Genomic DNA, 25,716 nt, shown 5'->3' with positions numbered 1-25,716 from the left:
CCAGCCTTCGGCGCAGCGCCTCACCTAAGTCCCCAACGCCACAGGTGGCCTGTCAGAACCATCACTGCCTTTGCAAACCTGGACACTGGACTCGCCTGCCTGGACTATAACCCTCCGGTCGTGCCATCGCCCTGCTACAAACTCGGTAGGACCCACGGATTCGCAGGTGAGGGTCTGAGTGCTGGCTGAGGTCTTCGCTGGTGCCAGAGGTGGAGACAAACGAGCACAGGCCTGTGTGGTGGGACATCAGGCAGCTTTATTTACTCTTGAAATCATTACAGTGGAGTCAGGTTGACATGGGGAATGGCTGGGCCATGGCCATAAGCAAATTGGGAAGTACAGAAATGTCCCACCCTCAAGTGGCTGCAGAGCAGTAGACACCACACGGTGGCCACTGGTCCCCACCTGTCAGGCCAGCCGCCTCAGGCTCTCTGCCTTTTTGGGATCCTCCAAGGAAGCTGTGACCAGTGAACCTCTAAGAAGAGCTCTCTACTTGGGTCACCCCATTCTTTCAAACTCTTGGCCAAAGGAAACAGCATCCTTGTGGCTCCAGGATAACAGCAGGAACCTTTGGAATCAGCCTCACTCCTGTGCCCCCTCCCCAGTTTGATCACTCCTCTTCCTCCTGTTGACCAAACATTGGAGCTTCAAGGTCCAGGCACGATGAAGCATCCTGCAGACTGGGAGGGAAGTGGGGTTCCCCCAGGTCACTGTGGTTTCTTGGCTTGTACTTGGGGCGCTGGTCTCAAACTGCCCCAGGCAAACAAACTGCTGCCTCAAAATACGAGGGAGCTGTAAGGCATAGGGATGCCCTCGTGCCACATGAAGAGCAAACCTGAACCTGCGTGAAAACCTCCGCTTCCAGCTGCAGGGGATGCCAGGGGCAGAGACAGCTGGAGACCCAAAGGAGAGCAGGAGGTGGGGGCACTTGGGGCAAGGGAGCACTGCAGAAGGTGCCCTCCAGAGAAGTCCTTTGGAACTCCCAGGCCACTTCACTGCAAATTCCGGTTTTAATCCTTTATTAGAAACCATGCAAACTTTAATACAAAAAATACAAGTGCAATAAGATAAGAATCTGTGTCAATACATTTCCTGGGATTTCTCAGCATTGCAGCTACCCCTTGACTGTAGACTGGGCCCTGCTGAGATGCCCCAGACAGGCTGGCTTGGCCGCCTCTCCAGTCTGCCTGCAGGTGGGATGGCCTCAGTCTCAGACCTGACTCCCCACTGTCACACAAGTTCTGGACAAAGAAGGCCTGAGCACCCAAGGCCTGCTAGAGGAACGTGAGCAGTAAGGCCCTTTCCTGTTCCTGCAGCCCTGCCCTGTGTTCCACATCCCAGGGAATGAGACAGAGATGCCAACCAGCCTCTTGGTTAGAAAAGCAGCAAACACACAATGCCACCACGACCAGGCCACACTGAGCGGCCCCTCACGTGCCTGACTGGTTCATCAGGCCGCAGCCCCTGCACACCTTGCTTCCCTGCCCATACACCTCCGGGCTGCCAGGCTGCCCACAGCAGGGCAGCCCACCCCCCACCCACCGATGCCCGACATCCTCCTGGGTGGAGGCTTAAGGACCTTCCCCCATTTCCTTCTACACCTGCTGAGGACTTTCAGAGACATGGCTTCAACCTGCAAAACTACTCCACCAGTTTCTAGGTTATTAGAAGAAAAATAAAACTAGAGAATGCGTGGGAGCAGCTGGGCAGGCACAGTAAGCAGTGGGGACAGGCAGCACTGCCCTAACCTGGGGCAGGGCAGCGCGTGCCATGCTGGGCTCCAGGGGACATAGTCGGCACTTGACCGTCACACGGACTCCACCTCCACTCTTCCTCCAGGTGGACCCAGGGAGCAGGGGGTATGTCAGTTTCTTCAGGGTTTGGTCCAAAAATAACCAAACAGAGGAGGCTGGAATCTGCGCCCCCTCCCCCCAGTCCCCTTAAATGCCAACTTAGCTCCACCCTCCAAACCCCTCCCAATCTCCACGGAGCAGTGGCAAGGTGATGGCGACGGTGTGGGAGCAGAGCAGGGAGTGGCCTGGGGCAGAGTGGAGGGAGCTATGGGGGGTGGGGGCTGCTGCTGCTGCTGCTGCTGCTGCCCTGGGCAAGCGTGGCAGGAGGGAAGGGGGCCTGAAGGGCGGCTCGGCACCCAAGCGCTCCTAGGTCTAGTGGACAGCCCGGGAAAGGGGACCAAGAGCCCGGGAGCCCGAGCTGGGGCCGCCAGGGAAGTGGGGAGGGCGGGAGACAATGTCGGCCCCATGGTCGGTGCGGGCCCTGGCGTTTGCCCGGAACGTCAGCCTGTAGGTCTCAATCTGCAGTGACACGGGAGGAGGGAAGGGAGAGGGTGACGCAGGAGACAAGAGGGGGAACACAGGGGAGACGGAAGACGAGACCAGAATGTCATCATTAGATGCCTGGAAAATAAAAGGTTACTTTGTTAAAATTGAGGCCACACTCTTCTCAGAAAACAAAGGAGTTTCAGTTTGCGGCCAGTGGCAGGGCCCCTGGCTGGCCCTCAGGCCGAGCCCAGCCACTTACTTGTCTCCTGGATCTGGCTGTCCAAGGTCTGGGCCTCCCTTTGGTCACCACCCCCTGACAGGGTGGTGTGGCCACTGAGGCCGCTGGCTGAAGTGGGGTTGCCAGCTTCAGGCGCTGCCTCAGAGATGGCCGGCTCCTCCCCAGCAGGGGGGCCCGGGCACGGAGGGGCCTCGCTGCCACCGCCCTCAGTCTACAATGAAACAGTGGGGGAGACAATGCAGGGTCAGTTGGGGAGGGAGTGAGATGGGTGATGGTGGTGGGTTTCACACAGAGCCCCCACCCCACTGCCCCAGCACAGTCAACCTGCAGAACCAGGCCCAGGCAGCCCCAGCCCCTGCCCCTGGCCGTGCCACCCACTCCCGAGGCTGTGTGAAGCCCCTCTGAAGTCAGAGGTGCTGACCCCTCCACAGGCTAATTCCAGGAATTAGAGGAATCAGGACAGTGACAGCCAACACAGGCGCTGATCCGGTCACATGCTGTGGGCCCGGCCTGGGCGGCAGGGACAACGGTGGTGACCTGCACCTTGGAGCTTCCATGAGCTCCGCCCTGCTTCCACACACGGCACATGTGACAGGGGTCCTCACAACTCAGGGAGTCCTCCTTGCCCACTCACAGCTTTGGAAATGCCCCAGACACGGGGGACTGTTGTGTGCTGGGCCCTGGTTTGGAGCCCAGAGGCACAGGGGAGGCAGGGAGATGTCCAAGGAGGTAGGACCCAAGGAGACCTCAGGGGCCTGGAGGGCTTCTCAGGAGGAGGACATCCAGGGACACTGAGCAGAAGAGAAAGGGTAATAGTGGGAGCCTCTGGTAACCTGGAGCACCTGCATCCCACAATGGCCCAGAGTGACCAAAGAACCTCGAGGGTAGGTTTTAATCAGAAAAGAGAAAGAAAAAGGCCTCTGTACTAGAACAATAATTCCAGAAATTTAAATAAAGACAGGGAGAAAATACAAACACAGAAAAGAACTCAGGACTTTTGGTGAGGAAAGCCTAGGTGTGAATCCTGGTCTGTACCTGCCTGGAGGTGGCTTTGCAGAAAAAGGGCTAAAAAGCAGCTCAGGCCCTGCTGAGACAGACTCCAGTCAGAACACGTGAATATGGTGTCCTCACGAGATGGGAATAAGAGAGCCTGGGACAGCCAGGAGCCCCGAGATGTGCATGGGAGAGACCAGCACTGAGTCAGTGCAGTAGCAGAAGATGAGCAGGAGGACTGGGTGGGCAGCTGCTCTCGTCCCCTCTCGCGGTGCCCTGTCCTTGAGCAGTGACAGAATCCTCACACTGGGAAGCTGCAAGGTGGTCACATGGGTCCCCGACCCACCCATGACTCGGCACAAAGGATGGACAGCATCTTGGCACACAGAGGGTCTCAGGGTGCTGTGGAAGCAGGGAAGGGGGAAGAAGGAAGGGAAGGAGAGGCCCAGCCAGCAGCCAGCAGCCAGCACAGGAAGTTCTGTGGCCCGAGACCCCTCTCAGTCCCAAGCAGGGTCGGCCAGGGGCAGGCCATCAGGAGGTAGCAGCCAGAGGGCAGCGTCAGGCCCAAAGTGGCTGGCAATTGAAAATGTACTGGGCCAGGAGTGGGGCTTCCACCATGTGACCGTGATGTGGCACCCACTCATCTCATGGTCAACTGTGCTGTGGCCCGCAGTGCCTTGGAAACTGGCAGGGAGGGGCTCCACAAGGCAGGCCCTGGCTCTCAGGGGCAAGCTGTCTCCAGCAGGCAGGTCAGAGTCGGCAGACAAGAGCTGGCTGGCTGGGGGCCTCTTCACCTCTCCTGCCTCACTCAGGACTGATGAGGGATGATGGGAAGACAGCTGTGGGCGTGGTCAGGACAGGACTCTTGAGGAGACTTGAGGGGCGGTGACAGGTGCCTCCCTTCTGGGACCTGATCTTGGCTGGACAGTCCCCACCCCACCCCCCAGCTATGTCCCACTGATACCTTCACAGCGCCTCCCGCAGGCAGGTGGCCCACATTATCGAGGGATCCCACCTTTGCCTGGGCCTTCTCCTTGAAGTTCAGCTTCTGACTTTCAATCTTGACATCTCCTCCACCTGGAGCCAAAAAGGAATTGGTCACTGAGGGCAGCAAAGAAACAACCCAGCAGGCAAAGCCAGGAGCCTAGAACCGAAATCTAAACTTCATCAAAGCCTGGCTGCACGCCCCGTCCAAGATTGGGGACAACATAACCTGCCCGAGGCTGCCCCTGCAGACAAATGAGGCACTGGTACATGTACTGGTGCAAACAGGGCTGCTCGTGTCAAATCCAGCCACCGCTATCTGGGGCCGGCACGGCATGAAGCCCGTAGGAGTGCCGAGGTGAGCAGATGCTCTGACTCCCGTGGCAGCACAGCCTCACAGGATCCCTGCCAACGCCCTGGCAGTCAGGGTCATGACCCATGTTTCACAGCTGCTAAAACTGGTACCAGAAAAAACGAAGGGATCTGCCTGACATGCCACCAAGCTAGTGAGTGACAGGGACAGGGTGTGACCCTCACCTGTCAGTCTCTAAACCAAATCACACTGGGGTGAACAGAGGGATGGCAACGGACCGAGAGCCGAGGACGACACACCCAGGGCAGGCTGCAGCATCCTGGATGGGGACGAGGGCAGTCTCCAGAGCTCACGGGTCAGGCTGCTGTCCCTGCGGTCTGGCTTCCCTTGGAGCTGTCCCAGTTCACATGACAAAGCTCAACACCCAGCTCCTGGCTCCACTCTGCAGGTGCCCTACACACTGGAGTTCGAGGCCTGGCCCAAAGCAGACATGAAGGTGCTCGCTGTTGCCAGGGAAGGAGGTGCTTCCCAGATGACAGGGGAAATGAAGGCTACCTAAGGACCAAAGTGTATTGATCCTTTAAAAGGAACGCATTTGGGCCGGCGCCGCGGCTCACTAGGCTAATCCTCCGCCTAGCGGCGCCGGCACACCGGGTTCTAGTCCCAGTTGGGGCGCCGGATTCTGTCCTGGTTGCCCCTCTTCCAGGCCAGCTCTCTGCTGTGGCCAGGGAGTGCAGTGGAGGATGGCCCAGGTGCTTGGGCCCTGCACCCCATGGGAGACCAGGAAAAGCACCTGGCTCCTGGCTCCTGCCATCGGATCAGCGCGGTGCGCCAGCCGCGGCCATTGGAGGGTGAACCAACGGCAAAGGAAGACCTTTCTCTCTGTCTCTCTCTCTCACTGTCCACTCCGCCCGTCAAAAAAATAAAAAATAAAAAAAAATAAAAAAAATAAAAAAAAATAAAAGGAACACATTTGAATACAGAGCACACTCTCATCTCACCTCCACTGGCCTGTGGCGCTGACTGGGGACAGCTGCCCTGCCCTCCAGCGTGCCTGCTGCTGCAGCAATACCCTCCTGCCCCATCTGCTGCAGCCCAGGCCACAGTCCAGGCTCTGCGGCACAAGGCCTGAGGTGCTTAGTAGGACACGGAGCACCACTGCTGGAGGGCAGGCTCTCCTCTCCTGAATCCCATAGACACGACCCACCCCTCTCTCTACAGAGTGACATGGGTGCTCAGCCTACAGCACACCTCTTCCCCCAGGCCCAGACCAACAGGGCAAGGTGGGCAGCAGAGAATGCGCAGGTAGCTTTACAAATAGGCCAGCACCCGGAATTCCTCTCTCGGACAGCGCCCATACTGTGTTTTCTGAACTGCTTGTCCGGGGTATGAGGCAGCTTGCTGAGCTCTAAGGGACGCGCGGGGCCCAGGTGGAAACGCTCTGCAGCCAGCCCGTGGTGGGCACCTGCAGCTGGGGAGGTCACTCACCAGGCTTGTGCTTAATGTTAGCCTTGGACCCACACTTGGAGGAGACCTTAGAGATGTCTACTTTCTTGTTCTGAATCTGAACCTAGGGAAGAACATGAAGAAATTACTGTCTGGGTGGCAGGGAGAAGGGTATGGAGAAAAAGAGAAAAGTGTGAGGGGCCAAACCCACACAACCTGCATCTCTGTGCTCAACTTCCCTCTCGCTCCGCAAGCCCCAACACCTCAGTTTGTTCAAGCTCAGGACCATCGCCCAGAGCTTTCAAGAGCTCCCGATCCATCCTAAGCCTGTTCTTTGCCTGTGACCCCACCTCCAGCCAGACCAAGCCACTGCTGCCCAAGTGGCCACAGCCTCTCCCTCCACACTCTGGGCAGGCACCCTCCATACGGCTCTTCCATCTCTGCTCTGGGTCTCAAAGCCAATACCAAGGCTCTCCTGAAATGCACATTTTGTCCCACCTTAAAATCCTATCCATTAGCTCCTTGCCCATTTCCCTTCATAGCTGACAGCACAGCCATGCGGAATTTTCTACAAGATGGAAAATGGCAACAAAAGGAGGGGGCACATAATGATCTAACCTGTAATAACACACACACATCCACCCATATTTCTAGTAGTGAACATGAAGAATATTACTGATTTTTCACTAGACATGGCAGCAGTAACTGTGAATCCAAGCTTCAAAGCCCAGAACTCAGGTGCACCTGGCCCAAGACTCAGACCGCCTGAAGGCAGGCCCTGCTGTTCCGCTGCAGCGCACGAGCACCAGGCTTGGCAACTCCCCTGACGGCTCACATGCGTGTCTGTCTGGTGCCTCCCGCACGGGACACTCGGGCTTCACTTGGGGAGCTCTGGTCATTGGCACAGTGAACTTGGTTGTGTGTTTACCGTCCATCATGTGATTCATCCCCTCATTTGCCCCTGAGTATTTCCCAATCCCACTGGGTAAGCACAGTGGGTACAACCGAATGTGTTCAGGCCTGGAGCTCTGTCTGCACTGACAGGGCCTCATCAGCTGTGTGCTCCCCTCAGGGTCTTCCTTTAGCTGACCTTCTGTCTACAACAGGCAAAAAGGCAAAAGAATGAAGGGCCCTACAAGACTGGTGATCCACGGTGAACCACGGGGGAGACACGGGGCTGGAGACTCATTTGGTTGGGTGTCCTCTACACTTGGCCCTGCTTCTGTGCTGCCCAACAAATGTTCAAGAATGTCACTCATCTAGCACCTTTGGAAACCCACCCTGGTGTGAGGATGGCCTGGGTGCTTCTGTACCTGCTACCCACACGAGTTCCTGGCTCCTGGCTTTGAGGGCATTTGCAAAGTGACTCAATGGACAGAAAATCCCTGTCTATCCTTGTCTATGTTGTTCTGCCATTCTAACAAATAAAAAAATAACAATAATAATAATCTGATTTGAAATAATAATAATAATAATAATCTGATTTAAAAGATGGGAGACTTGCAGAGTAAAAGCCACTTAAGATTAAAAGACATGGATCCATGGGGCTAGTGCTGTGGCGTAACAGGTGAAGCTGCCAACTGCAGTGTTGGCATCCCATATGGGTGCCAGTTCGAGTCCCAGCTGCTCCACTTCCAATCCAGCTCTCTGTTGTGGCCTGGGAAGGCAGTGGAGGATGGTCCAAGTGCTTGTGCGCCAGTACCTGCGTGGGAGACCTGGACGAGGCTCCTGCCCCCTGGCTTCAGATTGGCTCAGCTCCAGCCATTGCAGCCAATTGGGGAGTAAACCAGCAGATGGAGGACCTCTCTCTCTCTCTCTCTCTCTCTGCCTCTCCTTCTCTGTGTAACTCTTTCAAATAAAATAAATAAATCTTAAAAAAAAAGAGATGGATCCTGGGACTGCCACTGTGGTGCAGCTGGTAAAGCATCCACCTGTGACGCTTGTATCCCATATGGGCACTGGTTTGAGACAGGCTGCTCCACTTTTTCTAATGCATCTGGGAAAGCAGGAGAAGATGGCTCAAGACCTTGGGCCCCTGCACCCACTTGGGAGACCCAGAGGAGGCTCCAAGCTCCTGGCTTCAGCCTGGCCCAGCCCCAGCCATTGTGGCCATTTAGGGAGTGAAATCATCACATGGAAGACCTCTCTCCCTCTCTCTCTGTGACTCTGCCTTTCAAACAGATAAATAAATAAATCTTTTTAAAAATTAATCTTATATATCATTAGTATATAAACATATAGTAATGTATGTATTCACCAATCTATATTTTAAAGATTCCTTATCTTTTAAACTTATCAAAGTACTTCACAAAGTTCACAGAAATGCATTATTATAAACAAAATACATAATTCTTTTTTTTTCTAAAAGCAGAATATCCAGGTCTCTTCCAACCCTTGGAGCTGGGATTCTCTCTCTCTCTCTCTCCTTTTTTTATTTTAAAGATTTATTTATTGGGGCCGGCGCTGTGGCGCAGTGGGTTAACACCCTGGCCTGAAGCACCGGCATCCCATATGGATACCGGTTCTAGTCCAGGCTGCTTCTCTTCTGATCCAGCTCTCTGCTATGGCCTGGGAAAGCAGTGGAAGATGGCCCAAGTCCTTGGGCCCCTGCACCCGCGTGGGAGACCTGGAGGAAGCTCCTGGTTCCTGGCTTCAGATTGCAGAGGCAGAGAGAGAGAGAGAGAGAGGTCTTCCATCTGCTGGTTCACTCCCCAGATGGCTGCAACGGCCGGAGCTAGGCTGATCCGAAGCTAGGAGCCAGGAGCTTCTTCCAAGTCTCCCACATGGATGCAGGGGCCCAAGCACTTGAGCCATCTTCCTTCTTTCTTTCCTTCTTTCTTCCCTTCTTTCTTCCCTTCCCTTCCCTTTTCCTCCCCTCCCTTCCCTTCCCTTCCCCTCCCTCCCTCCCTCTCTCCCTTTCTTTTCTTTCTTTCTTTCTTTCTTTCTTTCTTTCTTTCTTTCTTTCTTTCTTTCTTTCTTTCTTTCTTATTTTATTTTATTTTATTTTATTTTATTTTATTTTATTTTATTTTATTTTATTTTATTTTATTTTTTTGACAGGCAGAGTGGACAGTGAGAGAGAGAGAGAGAGACAAAGGTCTTCCTTTGCCGTTGGTTCACCCTCCAATGGCTGCCGCGGGTGGCGTGCTGCGGCCAGTGCACCGCGCTGATCTGATGGCAGGAGCCAGGTACTTATCCTGGTCTCCCCATGGGGTGCAGGGCCCAAGGACTTGGGCCATCCTCCACTGTACTCCCTGGCCACAGCAGAGAGCTGGCCTGGAAGAGGGGCAACCGGGACAGAATCCAGTGCCCCGACCGGGACTAGAACCCGGTGTGCCGGCGCCGCAAGGTGGAGGATTAGCCTAGTGAGCTGCGGCGCCAGCCTTGAGCCATCTTCTATGGCTTTCCCAGGCCACAATAGAGAGCTGGATTGGAAGTGGAGCAGATGTGACTTGAACCAGCGCCCATATGGGATGGTGGCACTAGTAGCGGCAGCATTATCTGCTGCTCCACAGCGCAAGCCTGTACATAATTCTTAAAACTTTTTCTAACAAAAATTTATTTTACATTCCATTTTCTATGAAATTCTTTTTTTAAAGACATTTATTTATTTGAAAGGCAGAGCTACATAGAGAAAGGGAGATACAAAGAGATCTTCCATCTGCTGCTCCATCCAGGTCTCCGACAAGGGAGCCAGAGGCCCAACTGCTCAGGCCACCTTCCAATACATTCCCAGGCACATCAGCAGGGGGCTGGATCAGAAATGATGCAGGGATGGTGCAGTGGCTTAGTGGTAAAGCTACTACCTGCAGAGCCAGCATCTCATATAGGTGCTGGTTCAAGTCCCAGCTGCTTCACTTCCAATCCAGCTCACTGCGAATGAGCGAGGGAAAGCATTCGAAGATGGCCCAAGTCCTTGGGCCCCTGCACCCATGACAGACTCGGAAGAAGCTCCTGGCTTCCGTCTGGCCCAGCTCCAACTACTGTGGCCATTTGGAGAGTGAACCAGCTGATGGAAGTCACCTCCTCACCCTTCTCTCTCTCTGTGTAACTCTGCTTTTCAAATAAATAAGGAAAGGAAAGGAAAGGAAAGGAAAGGAAAGGAAAGGAAAGGAAAGGAAAGGAAAGGAAAGGAAAGGAAAGGAAAGGAAAGGAAAGGAAAGGAAAGGAAAGGAAAGGAAAGGAAAGGAAAGGGAAGGGAAGGGAAGGGAAGGGAAGGGAAGGGAAGGGAAGGGAAGGGGAAGGGGAAGGGGAAGGGGAAGGGGAAGGGGAAGGGGAAGGGGAGAGGAGGGGAGAGGAGGGGAGAGGAGGGGAGAGGAGGGGAGAGGAGGGGAGAGGAGGGGAGAGGAGGGGAGAGGAGGGGAAGGAAAAAGGAAAGGAAAGGGAAAGGAAGGAAAGAAGGAACTAGGACTCGACTTGATATCCCTATGGGGTGCTAGTGTTGCAGGTACCACAATGTGTAACTCTTTTTCTTTTCTTTCTTTCTTTTTTTTTTTGACAGGCAGAGTTATAGACAGTGAGAGAGAGACAGAGACAGAGAAAGGTCTTCCTTCCGTTGGTTCACTCCCCAAATGGCCGCTATGGCCCAGCCGGCGCTGCGCCGATCCGAAGGCAGGAGCCAGGTGCTTCTTCCTGGTCTCCCATGCAGGTGTAGGGCCCAAGCACTTGGGTCATCCTCCACTGCACTCCCGGGCCACAGCAGAGAGCTGGAGAGAACCCGGCACCCATATGGGATGACAGCGCTGCAGGCGGAGGATTAACCAAGTGAGCCATGGCGCCGGCTCCAACTCTGACTTTCAAATAAATAAATCTTTAACCAAAAAAAAAAAAAAAAAAAAAAGATTAATTAAAAAAAAAAAGCCACAACAACCCAAGATTGGGCATAACAATGGTGAGTAAGCTGGATAAAAGGCATACTGAGTTCATCTTACTGTTTTCTCTGTTTTTCTATGTGTGAAAATTCCCACAATAAGAGTTTAAGAAAGTATAAGTGGGCCCCACTCACTTAACAAGTGCTGCTCTCTTGGACACAGCCATCCCCTTAGGCAGGCACTGCCGCACGGCGTCCCCACCCCCTCCTCCCCTGGCCACCTGCAGCCACTCCCATTCAGGGCTCAGGGAAGCACATGCTGCTTCTCTAGCTGAAAATGTGTACTTCCTCTCAGCTGGCCCAGTGTCCAACCCTCTCCTCAGTGACAGCCGACAGCTAGCAGGAGCCGTGCCCATCCCTGTCTGGCCTCTTAGTACACAAGCAAGGAGCGTGCCAGCCCCCTCTCTTGTGCCTTTCCCAGGCAGCTCCGCTGGTGTGTGAGCACCTGCAGACACCAACACATGCTGAAAGGAGCTGCCAACAGGTCTTAGCCACCCTGCAAGGGCAACAGAATCAAAACCACCACGAAACCTACAAGTGGGCCCAGCTACCGAAGAAGCCATTATTACATTGGACCAACTGACCCACCCCTGCTCTTCTCTCTCCTGAGGGCTTCCTGGCTCTCATCAAGAGGCTGCCCCTGTGTGTGTGTTGTGGGGGGGGGGGGGATGCTTCGGGAACACTAATTAGCACCCAGCTCCACGCCTCACATCCAGCGCTAACTGCAAAGCTCCTGGGTGTGTGGGGGTGGGGTAGGACTGGCAGCCGCTCAGTCTGCACAGCAGGCCCCTGACTTAAACAGTCCTCTCCTTTCTTGTTTTTAAACATTTTTTTAAAAAAAGATTTTATATACTTGAAAAGCACAGCAACAGAGAAAGGGAGAGATACAGAGAGATGTTTCATCTGCTGGTTCATTCCAAAATGGCTGGGGCTAGGCCACACTGAAGCTAGGGCCAAGGAGCTTCTTTCAGGTCTACCCACGTGGGTACAGGGACCCAAGCACTTAAGTCACTTCTGCTGCTTTCCCAGGAGCATTAGCAGGAAGTGGAATTGGAAATGGAGCAGCTAGGACTCAAACCAGTACCCAGATGGGATGCCAGGGCTGCAGGCCACAGTTTAACCCACTACATCACGCAGCCATTTGGCACAGTGGTTCAGACACTGCTTGGGACACCTGCATCCTCTATTAGCGTGCCTGTATTTGAGTCCCTCCTCTACTTCCAGTCCAGCTTCTTCTGAGTGCACAGCCTGCAAAGCATCAGAAGATGGCCCAAGTACTTGGGTCCCTGCCACCCACAGGGAGGCTGGAATGGAGTTCCTGGCTCCCGGCTTTGGACAATGTCCAGGCATTTGTGGAAATATGAGAAATAAACCAGCAGAAGGAAGATCTCTGTCCATATCTGTCTCTGTGTTCCAAATAAATAAATAAAATTAAAAAAAAAAAAAGTGTTGCTCTCTTCAGGTGATCCCACATCAGGCTCGCTTATGTCTGGCTGGACACACACCCTCTTGCTGAGTGCAGAGAATGCCATTTCTGCCCAGGCCAAGAAGGGCTGCTCGGATTCATGGAGGCGATCAGGAAGGAAGGACAGGAATGGTGCAGGGCATGCGGAAGGGATGCTGGACGGCCAGTCCTCACGACAGAGCTGCTAGGGTGGTCACAGCCCTGGGCAGAATGGCCTGATCACTGAGTGAATGGGGGTGGGGAATTGGGGGACAAGGTTCAAACATAAAAAAAGGAACAATGAAGAAAAGGTAACAAGAACACCCTAGTTCGGGATAGCAGGAGGAGGCAAACGGACCCAAGAGAAACTAAGTCAGGACAGGCTCTCTGTCCCTGAGGGCTGGAAAGAGAAGCAGTGGGGTTGTGGATGGCTCAGCAGAGCCCCGCCCAGGGCTGCAGAGTACTGCTTGCCTGGCCCACAGTCACAGGGACAAGAGGAAAATGCACAGGGTATGCTGGACACACCAAGTGACACTGATGAGACTCTGCTGGTCTCGCCCCAGACCAGAACTCTGCTGTGAGCTGTGTTCCCAACAGACTGGACAGCCGGCACAAACAGCACAAGGGTTTTTGGATGGAAGTGGGGAGGTGACGGATAAACAAGTGGAAAAAAAAAAAAAAAAGAAATGGGGGAAAAGGGAGAAAATAGGGAGAGAACAAAAGAAAGACCAGAAAAAGGAGAAAGAGAAGCAAGGAGGGACCAGTGTTGTGGCACAACAGATTAAGCCACTGCTTAATGGCATCTCGTTGCAGTGCTGGTTTGAGTCTTGTCTGCTCTGCTTCCTGCTACGGCATCTGGGAAGGCAGGGAAAGATGGCCCAAGTACTTGGGCTCCTGCTACCCATGTGGGAGACCCGGATGCAGTTCCCTAGACAGACCTGGCTGTTGTGACCACTTGGGAGTGAACTAGCCACAGCAGATCTCTCTGTCACTCTGCCTTTCAGATAAATACATGCACAAGTCTTCAAGAAAGAGGGGAGGGGAGAATAACAAGAATGTAGGGAAGTAAGTCATGGGTAGGGAGAGAAAGATGAATTCTCTGATATGATGGTAGCGATGCAAGGATGAGCTTGGACAGAGCCAGGCATCTGTCTCTGAATAGACTCCGCCGGTGCCACATGGGCATGCAGACAGATATGTGTATCCCAAGAATGGACTCAAGACAGGCCTCGGCCTGCTGCTGACTGCCTGCCCTCTCACTAGGTCTCAACACAGCTGGGAAAACCCTAAGCTTCCCACCCATGTGGGTGAGAGCAGGCAGTATCCTCAGGCTGCTGTCTAGGGACTCTGTAGAAACACCTAGTCCAAATGCATCCAGCACCAAGGTCCCCCTCACTTTGCCAGACTGCTTTTCAGATGGCCCACTTCCCAGTGCACCCCTCAGTGGACTATGCCTTGGAGGCCAGCTGGCCAGAGCTTATACTTACATTACCACCTCCAGGGACATGCTTAATATTGTCCTTGGAACCACACTTGGACTGAATATGGCTGTAGCTCACTTTTTTCGAGACTATCTGGACCTGGAGTTTTAGAGAACAGAAAAAAACAACACAAAGGGAGGACTGGTTAGATCTGACACAGGACAGGTAGACAGTCCACACATGACCACAATGACCAACAAAGGGTGTTGTTAAACCTCCACCCCCACCGTCCACAGTGTAAGTGTAGAAGAAACAGGAAAGGGAATTTGAAAGAGCAAGAAAAGGAGTGAAACAAGACAAATACCACAAGGACAGGAGGAGTTGTGCACAGGTGCTCTATGGGTGTCATCACTGCTCCCTGCAAGACCCAGACACACACTCAGGCGCAGCCCCACCTTTTCATCTTGCCCCGTCCCCATGAGCTGAGCAAAGCATCCTTGGTTCCTTTCTGCAAGGGTTCTCGATCATCTGGGCCTGTGCTCACCTAAAGAGGGCAACTCTCTAGAGACTAGGGCCTGGCAATGCTGCAGCCAGACCCACTCTTGGAAGCCAAGGCTGCTCTGACAGGTACTGGACAGCTGCCAACAGCACACAAATCTGACACTGAGAGGAAAAAAAGGACGTTGCTCATGTACAATGCAAATGGACACAGAGTCATGGGACGCCACTGCAGGTACAGACCCAGCCCACAGCAACTTCCAAAGGGCTCAGTCAGTGCATGGCCTGAGCAAGTACAACACAGGAAACCAGAAGTGCACCTAGACCTATTTTTGATTCGAGGGTAAAATAATTTCTTGAGCCAAATCCCACGCCCTTTGAGTTTCACAGGAAAGAGAAGAGATGCTGGGTAGAGCTGCAATGACGCATAATCACACCGTACTGTATACTAACACTCTCCTGGAGCTGAGCAACTCAACTGGAACCTGGCTGGAACCAACAATTCTCCTTGCACCACCTGCAGAAGGAACAGTTAAGAGCTTCCCTCCTTCCTTTGCTTCAGGGCTAGAGGCTCTCTGCCAATGATGCTGCCCCAGACCAAAGAGTTCTCAGCTGTAAAGAACGCAGCCTTAGAAAGGTTAACTTGTTGCATTCCTTATCATTTCTTGCCTTTTTTGCAACTTGAATGATGAATAATTGGGTAGCAAATCACTTCCTAATGAGGCTTGGTCTGAGCCAAAGGCCTCCTGGCCCTCTAGTGATCACTAGAAGCTACAGAGCTCCTTCTTCAGCCCCACCCCCACACTGTGCCAGCTCCTTGGGCAGAGACCTGCTATCCTGGTCCCTAAGGGTTAGTTCAGGCTTCTCTGGCAGCTCCTGATCAGAGGCCCACCTGCCGGCCACAGCTGACGAAAGAGGGTGCCCCACACAGGCAGGAGCCCAACTCCATGGTGTGAAAGCAAAAGGAAAGAACCCAGAGTTCCAGCTCCCCCTGCCTTCCAGCTGACGCTACATTCCCCACACTGAGTGTGTTTTTACTGGGAATGAGCATCCTCACCCTCGGTGAAGAGGTGGCCTAGGGACCAGGGCAAGCTCTCTCCACACAGCTGCATCAGGAGAGGGGTCTTCTGGTTCAGATTAGATGATGGACAAGAACCACTGCCATGTCTTAGGAGGAAGAATCTGAATGTGCACATGGGGTGGGATTCAGATCAAGGTCAGTGTGAAGGCAGTGACTGAGAGTTTTTGGATCCATTTTATCTAGCTCAATATTCACCAAAGGGTTAATGGGCTCCCAAATCTATAAACTTTCAGGGTTAATAAAAAAAATTCCCAATGGCTGAGCCATCAAGCACAGAGAAGGGAACACAGGGAAGAAGTAGAAACCGGTTAAGGGCAGGAAAAAAGTGCCATAGAGGGGAAAGTGACTCAGGCTGGAAGAGGAATTTTTACCATCTTTTACCTTCCAGAGGTTAAATCTAAATAAAACTCACTTTCCCAGCAGGCGGTTTCTGTGCACTCGCAATTGGGCCGGCTGCTTTAGTGACTGCACTGGGTTCAGGCTTTCGAGCCGTAGCAGCTGCCTCTGTTTTTTTCTCTACTTTGGCCTGGATGGAGATAAAGGGAGGGCAAATTTCAAACCAAGAGGATGACAGCCCAATGCCAAGGAAGGAAGAAGGCTATGTAGGGGACTGGAGTCCAGGCCAGCCCACCAGACAGGAGCAGGTCATCTTTGCTTCTAGACACACATTTCCTGGGACAGACCAAGCTGGAGATCCTTGAGTGGAGGTCCACAGAGCGAGGAGCTGCAGATCAAATCCCTAGGCCAGGAGGAAGAGATCAGGACACAATTTACAGAGAACAGGCCCCAGGGAAGGCTGAGAAGACCAAATGGATACACCTGAGGCACCACCGCTTACCAAAAGCAACTCTGGGGCTCTCATCCCAGACCGGACCAATCTGTCACCAATGTCTTCAAATGTTCCAGGTTTTGGCCTTACTTTAACAGTTCTGGACAACCTAAGTATTCTGTCCTGGACAGCAGTGGTGAGGGTTTGATGCAGGAGATGACATGGGTACTAGTGCAGGGACTTGAACCCTTTCCAATGGACTTTTGCCACCATCATTCCACACAGAGTCCCCATAGCTGCTAACAATAATTCTAGGACTGACGCACACTCAGATAGTTGTAAAGCAAACACTGTGGCCTGCTACGTGTTTCTCCATCACTGGCTAGTCCTGTGGTTCAGGAAAACCAGGGGCTCACAGCACAACTCATTCTGGCCACAAGAGGACAGTCCTCGTTCAGACACTCTCTACCCAAATCACATATGGTAGGACTAAGAGGTGTTCACCTTCTGCCTGTTCTGACAGTCACTGTGTGGGTTCAGAACATGAAACACCGGGTTCACGTCCACTGTCTCTTACACTGTAGAGTCTCTGAGGCCTCCTCTGTTTCTTTTGTAAAGTAGAAGAATCCTTTTGCCATCAAACAAAAACATGAATGCAAACCCCAACAACATACAAAACAGGAACTGCTCTTGACTGAGACGGTGAGAGAAAGCCAGGAGCTCAAGCCATCCTTTCCCAGTTGCTGAGGCACAAAGCTCAGGTGGAAATTTCCCGCCATCCAGTCTCGTATCCTAACAACCTCCATTCTTTGGTGGCTACATGTGGCAAGTGAAGAGGCCAGAGCTAGCATGCCAAGGACCCCAAGTCCCCTGGACCTACCCGGCCTCCTCCAGGCTGATGCTTGATATTTTCCGTGGAGCCCACCTTGGAGCGGACATTCTTCAGATCGGGGGCAGAAGCAGTAGTGGACAGGCGGCTCAGCCTAGGGGCAGAGGAGCTGGGCTTGGCAGAGGTGGGCTTCTTGTCAAGAGAAGGAGTCACGGAAGGCCGGGGTGCTGTGGGGATGGTCTTGACTCGAGTGGGAGCCATTCCTGCTGGGGGTGCTCCAGTGAGAGTGGTACTTTTCTTCACAGAACTGGTGGAGGTGCTCTTAGAACGACTCAAGTCCGCTGCAAAGGTAGAATGAGAGGTAGCATGGCTCAGGGGACAGAGAAAATGGAGCTCTTAAAGTCATGGAAAGTGAGGGCTCACGTTAGGGTTCCACAAAGGGGCAGAGCAGTGGCATTACCTGGTGCAGACTTTGCAGTCATCTTCCTGACGTCTACAGTTTTCCCCTCAGTCTTGATGGCTGCAGAGACACACACTGATGATTAACCTGACACTGAACAAACTGACCTGCCGGACCACTCTCCCAATGCTGGGATTCATCATTCATTCAACAATTACATAATGTCCACTTTGAAACAGGCACTGTGCTAGTCTTCGGAGGTGGAGCACCAACTGAGTCACATATAGGCTGCCCTTCACTAGCAGAACCAGGCTGGGTACTGTGCCTTTTTCTCGCCTACAATCCTGACAATGCCTTCTACATGGCCTCAGAAGTAGGCCATCAATACACGTTCATGTTATTGAATTGCCTGTGTCATGTAACCTATGACCACAATGTGCTAGGTGCCACAGAGTCACAGACAGTAAGAGGAAACTCATACATCCCCTTCACTCAAGACTCTTCTGAGGGCCGGCACTGTGGCCTAGCAGGTAAAGCTGCCACCTGTGGTACCGGCACCCCATACAGGCACCAGGTTCAAGTTCTGGATGTTCTACTTCTGATCCAGCTCCCTGTTAATGCACTGGGGAAAGCAGTGGAAGATGGCCCAAGTGCTTGGGCAAGTGCACCCACGTGGGAGACCTGCAAGAAGCTCCTGGCTTTGGGTAGGCCCACTTTGGCTGTTATGGCCATTTTGGGAAGTGAACATGTGGATGTAAGACCCCCACCCCATAACTGTGTTTAAAAATAAAAATATTTGCTGGCGCCGCGGCTCACTAGGCTAATCCTCTGCCTAGCGGCGCCGGCACACCGGGTTCTAGTCCCGGTCGGGACGCCGGATTCTGTCCCGGTTGCCCCTCTTCCAGGCCAGCTCTCTGCTGTGGCCAGGGAGTGCAGTGGAGGATGGCCCAGGAGCTTGGGCCCTGCACCCCATGGGAGACCAGGAAAAGCACCTGGCTCCTGGCTCCTGCCACCGGATCAGCGCGGTGCGCCGGCCCGCAGCGCGTCGGCCACGGCGGCCATTGGAGGGTGAACCAATGGCAAAGGAAGACCTTTCTCTCTCTCTCTCTCTCTCACTGTCCACTCTGCCTGTCAAAAAAAAAAAAAAATTTAAAAAGGAAAAATAAAGAAGATTTTTCTGAATAAACACAATGCTAAGCTCACATGGAGACTAAGGTTTGCTCAATACTAGGCCAACCAGGCTTCTGCTGTTCAATGCATAAGCAGGTCTGCATACCTGCCGGGGATGCTGGCTAAAGCTATGGCTGGGACAAAGCCAAGGCCCCATAACTGCTAAGTGGCTCCCAGCGGAGGGAAGAATAGTCAATACTCACTAGTGGGCCTCTTAGGCAGAGGTGCTGGGGGGCTCTTAGTGCTTTGCCCAGCTGAAGCAGGAGTGGCAGGTGTTGTGGTTTTTGGAACAGTCTGGGTGCTCTTGGATCCAGGTCTCTGGGCTGGGGCAGAGGCCGGTTTGGTTGGGGATGTCCGCTTCTCAGCAGTCTTTGCCTCTGCAGTGGACTGAAAGTGGGAGGAAGAGCTGCAGGTCAGTAATATCCCAGAAATTCAGGCCAAATGAGGGTTCTATAGAGGCATGTAGCAGACAACAGGGGGTGCTACGGGTTAGGTGGCTACCAACAGCAAAATATCATGGCTCTAATAATAAAGTTCTCCAGACAGAGCCAGAAACTGGCTTTATAGAGGGCTGTATGATCTAGGGTTGGGAAATAGGAAGTTAAACCACCTCTCCCCAACCTGAATCTCTAAGAATACACAGCCCAGGAAAGGATGCAGATATCCTATCATAACCTACATAATGGCCCATGAAATGGATCAGACAAGGTTAAATAAACACAGGTAAAAAATCCAAAATTGTGTCCAGTCAGAGGCCGCTGTTTTTCTGGTTGATAACACACTCATAAAATACTGACCAAATTCAGGTCAGAAGTCTGGACTGCAACCCTAAGACCAGGGTCTCCCTCTGTGTGTTCTTAGACCACTGAGCCTCCCTGAGCTCTGTTTTTTCATCTGGATAAAAAGTCAGAAGAGGTCATTACTGAGGCCCAGCTTTGATAGTATGGGATGCTGGGGAACAGAGGATGGGAAGCCAACAGCACAGGGATGATGAGAAGGGGCACGACTAACGACAGGGGCCACAAGGAGCGCCAGCCCCAAACCAGGGACTGAGAGCAGAAGGGGAGAAGTTTCTCAAGGGGAGCTAAGCTGCCTCCAGGTCATTCTAGTGTGAACTCTAAGGCTGGAATCAGGAAGCCTGGGTGTGCGGTCTCTCACATTTTCCACACTAGTACCATCCTTCAGACGACAAGCTGCTGGCCGCATCAAGCTGCAGAAACAGCCTGCACTCATACCCGGAGTTATTCTGCTGTTTCTCAGTTTGTATTTCCTCCCCTGCCAGAATCATAAATCTATTTATTTCTTTTTTCTGAACAGGTTTTTTTCTTCTCAGTTTGCTTCTATAAATCTTTCTACCGAAATAAGGACCAGAATGACATCATCAGACATTTTAGTTTCTATCAATCTCTCAAAATGTTTCCATCTGTTTCTCATCTACAGGACAACAACCATGATAGTTGTAATGCATATCCCCTCTCTAGCTTAGCTATATCTTAAGATGCTGCCTAAAGAGCTGTGTGGAAAAAAGCCACTGTGATGGTATCTCAGAAGTCTATGGAAAGATGGAGTTAAATGTTAAGTTTGTTTAAGTACAAATAACTCTGAAACTCATTTATAGTTTTTTCATAGTACGTATTTCCACAAACTTTCTGAAGACCGCTTGTCAAACGAGGGTTCACAGGACCCCTGAGTGCCAGCACTGGCCTCAGACCCAAACTCAAACACTGGCTCTGCCACTTGGCAGCATGGGTCCTTCAGAAGGTTATCTGATGGAGCTTAAGCTTCCTCTCTTAAGTAGAAAGGAAGAGACTGGTATCCTCCACATGAGGGGCTGAGCACCTCCCCTTCTCTTGCTACTCCCCTCCCCCTACTAGGAGCCAATGCTAAGTAAGCCTCAAGAAGAACCAACCACCATGGCTCCAATCACCTTCCCTGCACCCTCAGATTCAAAGAAACTGCTCTCTAAAGTTCAACAGAAGCAGCCAACTGGGTGAATGAGAGAAAGCTTTGAGATTTTATTAATCATAACCTCTGATGGGACTTCTTAGTTTCTTGGCCAGAATTTTCATCTAGACTACAATTCTTAGATCCCACTGCTTGCCTTTAAAAGGTTAAATTACAATACTGACATTTAACACAGGAAACTATTTCCCGCCGTGAATTTTAGGAGTACCATCAAGCTGACCTAAAGCCCCTTCTTAAATCAAACAAAATGTTAACAAAGGTAACCATGACCTCCACCTACCCTCTCCTCCTGGAACAATTCTATAAAGTTAATGCTGCTCCAAATGGGAAGTTTCCGGGCAATAATGCAGACCAGTAAGAGGCAGCCTAATGCCAAAAGCAAGGTGAGTTATTGCATGGTGCTGGAACATGCTGAGACCAGTTGGAATAGCTCACTTATACTGCTACTACGGTAATGGGTAAAATTCACTTCTGTAGGATGATTAATGAGAAAGACAAAGAACTGAAGTTGATGTAGGAATTATACTGAAAAAGCATATTTGATTAGTACGTGGAGCAGTGAAACTGGTTAACAAGTGCTTCAGTAGGTTATGGGCAAGAACAGTGGAGACAGACAGAGGAACCAAAGTAGATGAAATATCGCCTCCAACCAGGGAAGGAAAAGGTAAAAAGAATAAAAGGGTTTCCAAGTGCTATGGCTGCCATCAAGGGGGCCCCAAACTGACTGTTCAAATTACGCTTCCCCTTGTCCCAATTCCACCTGTCTGATTCCACTGTCTGGTACCAACAAGAGTCTATCTGACACTCAGGGAAATTCTTCCCTGGTACTTGGGTGACTACTTACCTTCGGCTTCACGTCTCTTGCAGGTAAGATGGAAGGCCTGGCAGTGGTGGCAGCAGGGCGTTTGGGTGGGGCAGCTGGTACTAAGCCTGAAGCAAGGCTCATGGGTTTTTTATTCGTCCCACCAGTGGTGGTGGGAGCTGGCTGCTTAGGGAGAGAAGTGGGCTGTGTTTTGGCTTTCGATGTTGAAGTCTTTGCAGGTTGAGTGGTGGCCAAAGGCTTTAGGTTGGTTGTTGTTTTTTAATTTTTAATTTTAAATTTTTAAAGACCAACGTCAAACACACAGACAAGAATAAAAACAAATTAAAATAAAGTATAAATTGCACAATTCAAAGTAAAATTATAAGCAATGAGGATAGATGCAACTGAAAATTAGCACTTCTTTCTTCTGAGCTCAGAAAACAGTGAATTGACTCCAAGACGGATATAAAGAAAGTTAGGATTTTTTTTTCTTAATTACTATGCCACAAATTCCAGCAATTTGGCATCTGAAGATTTAAATTCAGTAACAGCTTTATATACTTAACTTTTGGTGGCTGCCGTAATTCTACACAGAAAATCCTCAGCAGGTGACTAAGCCATTACGACTTTAAGCCTGGGGTGGCAACACCAGCACATCCTAAGTGTGGCACCTGAACACTGCAGGAAGTGCCAGTATCTGAAGCTACAATCTACCTTCAAACTCGGCATTCCTTTTCATGAACACAGAATTCAGAATCGATTTCAGAGGACTTCTGCAATTGTCCTTTCTGTTGTCATTAAGGGAGGCTGTACAACCTCTACAGAACATTCTGACAGATACACAATAGGGTCAAATCAAAAATTTTCAAGTTTTGGGTTAGGCTACTGTGGTAAAATGGGAACATATGATACTTTCTAAGTACCTCCAAACTTGAAGACAGACTTATAACAGCTCAGAAAACAAGAAGTTTCACTCACGATTCAAGCAATAATAGAAAATACTGTTTTTTAAAAATAATCGCACTGGAAGATAATCAGCACTTGGGCACCTACCTTTGCCTTCTTCTCTGGGCTTGGTGGGAGCTCCTTGCTTGGTGGGGTGGTGATGTCATTTCCGGTCACACTCACAGCAGTCCGTCCTTCGTCTGGTCGGGTTATTCCTAAGTGGGGTGAGTGGGAATTATTCTAGGTGAATGCTTTTCATAACCATATTGAAAATGCAAGGCTTAGCAGAGACAGACCACTAACTAGCACCTCATTCCGAGTAAGTCCAACGGGTTGTGCTGCTGAAACTTGGACAAGATGCCCAAGTTCTCATTGTGATGCAGGATAGTTTCAGATTCCAGAGATTCAGGGAGTTTGTCCCTGTGGAGAAGCGATCTCAATGGGATTTGCACAAATAATCAGTGGAAGGAAATGGCCTTTAAAGTGTGGTCTCCTTTCCCTGCAGATAAGCAAAAGGCATTCTATCACCAAACCACTAGCTCTCGGAATACAAGAGACAAAAATCTCTTCTAGCAGTGTCTATCTTTTGGAATAAAGGTTGCTGAGAGATGCAGTAACAGCCAGAAGATCATTCAATGTCCTCCCTTACTTCCTTTCCTTGTAAAGAATCACTTTATGGAGGATGTGAGATTAACTCGCTCTAGATCTAGCAGTGACCCAGATTTCCAACAAGGCTGAGGGGACCCAGGGAACCAAATCCAGGGCCAGAAATAAAATCTACTGTCGCAGGCTGCATAGCTTCCCCTCTGTGGGAAGCTTTCTATGGACTTAGACCTGAAAGCCTTAAAAGGCCATGCAATTTGTAATCTTGGTGGGAAGGCCTTTCTAACACAAAATACATAAGCCACAAAAGCTAAGTTTGACTAAAGAAAAATAATGAACTTCAATATGACCAAAAAACAGAACTAAATTAAAAAGTCAAATGACAAATAGGAAAAAAAAATTACTTTTTTTTTTTTTTTGGACAGGCAAAGTGGACAGTTGAGAGAGAGAGACAGAGAGAAAGGTCTTCCTTTTCCGTTGATTCACCCTCCAATGGCCACTGCGGCCGGCGCACCGCGCTGATCCGAAGCCAGGAGCCAGGTGCTTCTCCTGGTCTCCCACGCGGGTGCAGGGCCCAAGGACTTGGGCCATCCTCTACTGCACTCCCGGGCCACAGCAGAGAGCTGGACAGGAAGATGAGCAACCGGGACAGAATCCAGCGCCCCAACCGGGACTAGAACCTGGTGTGCTGGCGCGGCAGGTGGAGGATTAGCCTATTGAGCCACAGCACTGGCTAAAAAATTACTCTTACAAACCATTAAGTCCTATAAAGGTCAACCATATATTAGAAAAATGATCAAACCATAGTTAATATCAAAATACAAATGTCTTGAAAATGTAAAAATGTTTTATCTTAAGTATAATAAGATAAATGAAAACACACTGCCATTTTTAACCTAACACATTGTCAAAAATATTGAAATTTAAAAGAACCACAGGGGACAACATGGAGAAGTACACTGTTGGAAGGGTGTGAACTGGTTACAATCCACAGGCAGGGTAGTCTGGCAGTGCTTGCATAGAATACTATTGCAGAAATCCAACTCACAGATGGATCTGCATACCTGCAAAGCGCCAAACATGCACGGTTCATCACTAGAGCACTGGAGTACCAAGGGATGAGCAACTGAAGTCTGTTAATATACAAAGCTGGTTAAATTATGAACGAATTATTATTGTAATCCTTGATCTGGAGAAACAAAGCACAGATAAACTCTCTTGTGGCTGGATATGGAATGATCTCTACTAAGTTAAAGAAACAAAAATGCAAGGTGTATAAAAGCAGTATGTAAAACATGAAGCTATGTGTGTAGAAAAGAGATGGGGGAAATAAACCACTGTGATTACACACATATATGTATTTTAGAAGAACCTTTGGAAATATCACAGTGAAACTTGGGTTAAATACCCTGCTCTGGCTCCGAGCTTCTGGCTAATGCAGGCCCTGGTATGCAGCAGTGATGGCCCAAGTAATTGGATTCTTGCCACGCACATGGAGAGCTGGACTGAGTTCCCAAGCTGAGTTCTCCAGCTTTGTCCCTAACTGTTCAGGGCATTCAGGAAATAAATCAGCAGATGGGAGTGTTCTTTCTCTCTGTCCTTCTGCTTCTCAAATAAGTGAATTATAAAAGAAATTTTAAAAGCTTTTTGAGAGATAATTATAGATTCACAGAACGTTACATAGAAATGTCATCTTGCATAACTACCGTATGCCATCAAAACCAGGGAAATGACACAGTACAGTCCACAGAGCTTATTCAGAGGCCTCCAGTCTTACATGTACTCATTTGTGTGTGTACAGTTCTATGTAATTTTAACACATAAGTTGTTTTGTATAATCACTAACAACTATCAAGATACACAACTGTTTCATTGCCACAGGGCTCCCCTTCATATTATTACATTATAGCCACACCCAACTCACCCCCTTTTCCAGGGAAGCTTTAATGTAGTAAAGTCTTAATGTGGTCTCCACCTTTATAGCAACATCCAATTACACACACACACACACACACACACACACACACATATTAGCAGAGTTAGAGAGAGGAGAGACAGAAAGACAGACATCTTCTATCCACTGGTTCACTCCCCAAATGGCCCCAATGACCAGGGTTTGGCCAGTAAAAACCAGGATCTTGGAACTCCATCTGCATTTCCCACAGGTTGGCAGGGGCCCAAGCACTTAGGCCATCTTCAGCTGCCTTCCCAGGTGCATTAGCAGGGAGCTGGATTGGAAGTGGAGTTAGCTGGGACTTGAACTGGTGGCCAAATGGGATGCCAATGTTATAGGTGGAGACATAACCCTCTGTGCCACAATACCAGCCCCTTTTACTTTGTTGCTGTTTTTTTTTTTTTTTTTTTTTTTTTTAAGATTTATTTATTTATTTGAAAGGCAGAGCTACAGAGAGGTAGAGGAAGAGAGTCTTCCATCTGCTAGTTTACTCCCCAGATGGCCACAACAGCCGGAGCTGCATCAATCCAAAGCCAGGAGCAAGGAGCTTCTTCCGGGTCTCCCACGCAGGTGCAGGAACCCAGGCCATAGCAGAGAGCTGGATCCAGAAATGGAGCAGCCGGGACTTGAACCGCCGCCAATACGGGGATGCCAACACTGCAAATGGCAGCACTCCCACTAAGCCACAGCACTGGCCCCAGCCCCTTTTCTT

The 25,716-nt window shown here is 50.7% G+C and overlaps 1 protein-coding gene across 50 annotated transcripts in view; it reads right to left on the bottom strand.

Moving 5' to 3' along the window:
• Nucleotides 1-236: 236 nt before the first annotated feature.
• The window catches only part of MAP4 (microtubule associated protein 4), a 193,900-nt gene continuing 168,420 nt past the window's right edge, over nt 237-25,716 (bottom strand). For 7 of the 50 annotated variants that reach the window (XM_089306348.1, XM_089306372.1, XM_089306353.1 and 4 more), the window contains 10 exons: nt 22,556-22,662; nt 21,545-21,760; nt 18,939-19,122; nt 17,626-17,685; nt 17,217-17,506; nt 15,980-16,093; nt 14,055-14,147; nt 6,296-6,377; nt 4,475-4,587; nt 2,501-2,728 (listed from right to left, as the gene is read on the bottom strand). In XM_089306348.1, the coding sequence (XP_089162474.1) occupies nt 2,516-2,728; nt 4,475-4,587; nt 6,296-6,377; nt 14,055-14,147; nt 15,980-16,093; nt 17,217-17,506; nt 17,626-17,685; nt 18,939-19,122; nt 21,545-21,760; nt 22,556-22,662 (1,472 nt within the window). In that variant the 3' untranslated portion in view covers nt 2,501-2,515. Of the gene's footprint in view, nt 2,415-2,500; nt 2,729-4,474; nt 4,588-6,295; nt 6,378-14,054; nt 14,148-15,979; nt 16,094-17,216; nt 17,507-17,625; nt 17,686-18,938; nt 19,123-21,544; nt 21,761-22,555; nt 22,663-25,716 lie in introns of those variants that run through there. The other 43 variants (XM_089306355.1, XM_089306374.1, XM_089306358.1 and 40 more) reach the window with 21 other exon arrangements.

Source organism: Oryctolagus cuniculus, chromosome 10 (assembly GCF_051225735.1).
Source record: "Oryctolagus cuniculus isolate XC-2025 breed Fujian yellow rabbit chromosome 10, ASM5122573v1, whole genome shotgun sequence".
Classification (NCBI taxonomy): Eukaryota; Metazoa; Chordata; class Mammalia; order Lagomorpha; family Leporidae; genus Oryctolagus; species Oryctolagus cuniculus.
The sequence above is the reverse complement of the archived record's forward strand: the minus strand, read 5'-3'. Positions and strand labels throughout refer to the sequence as shown.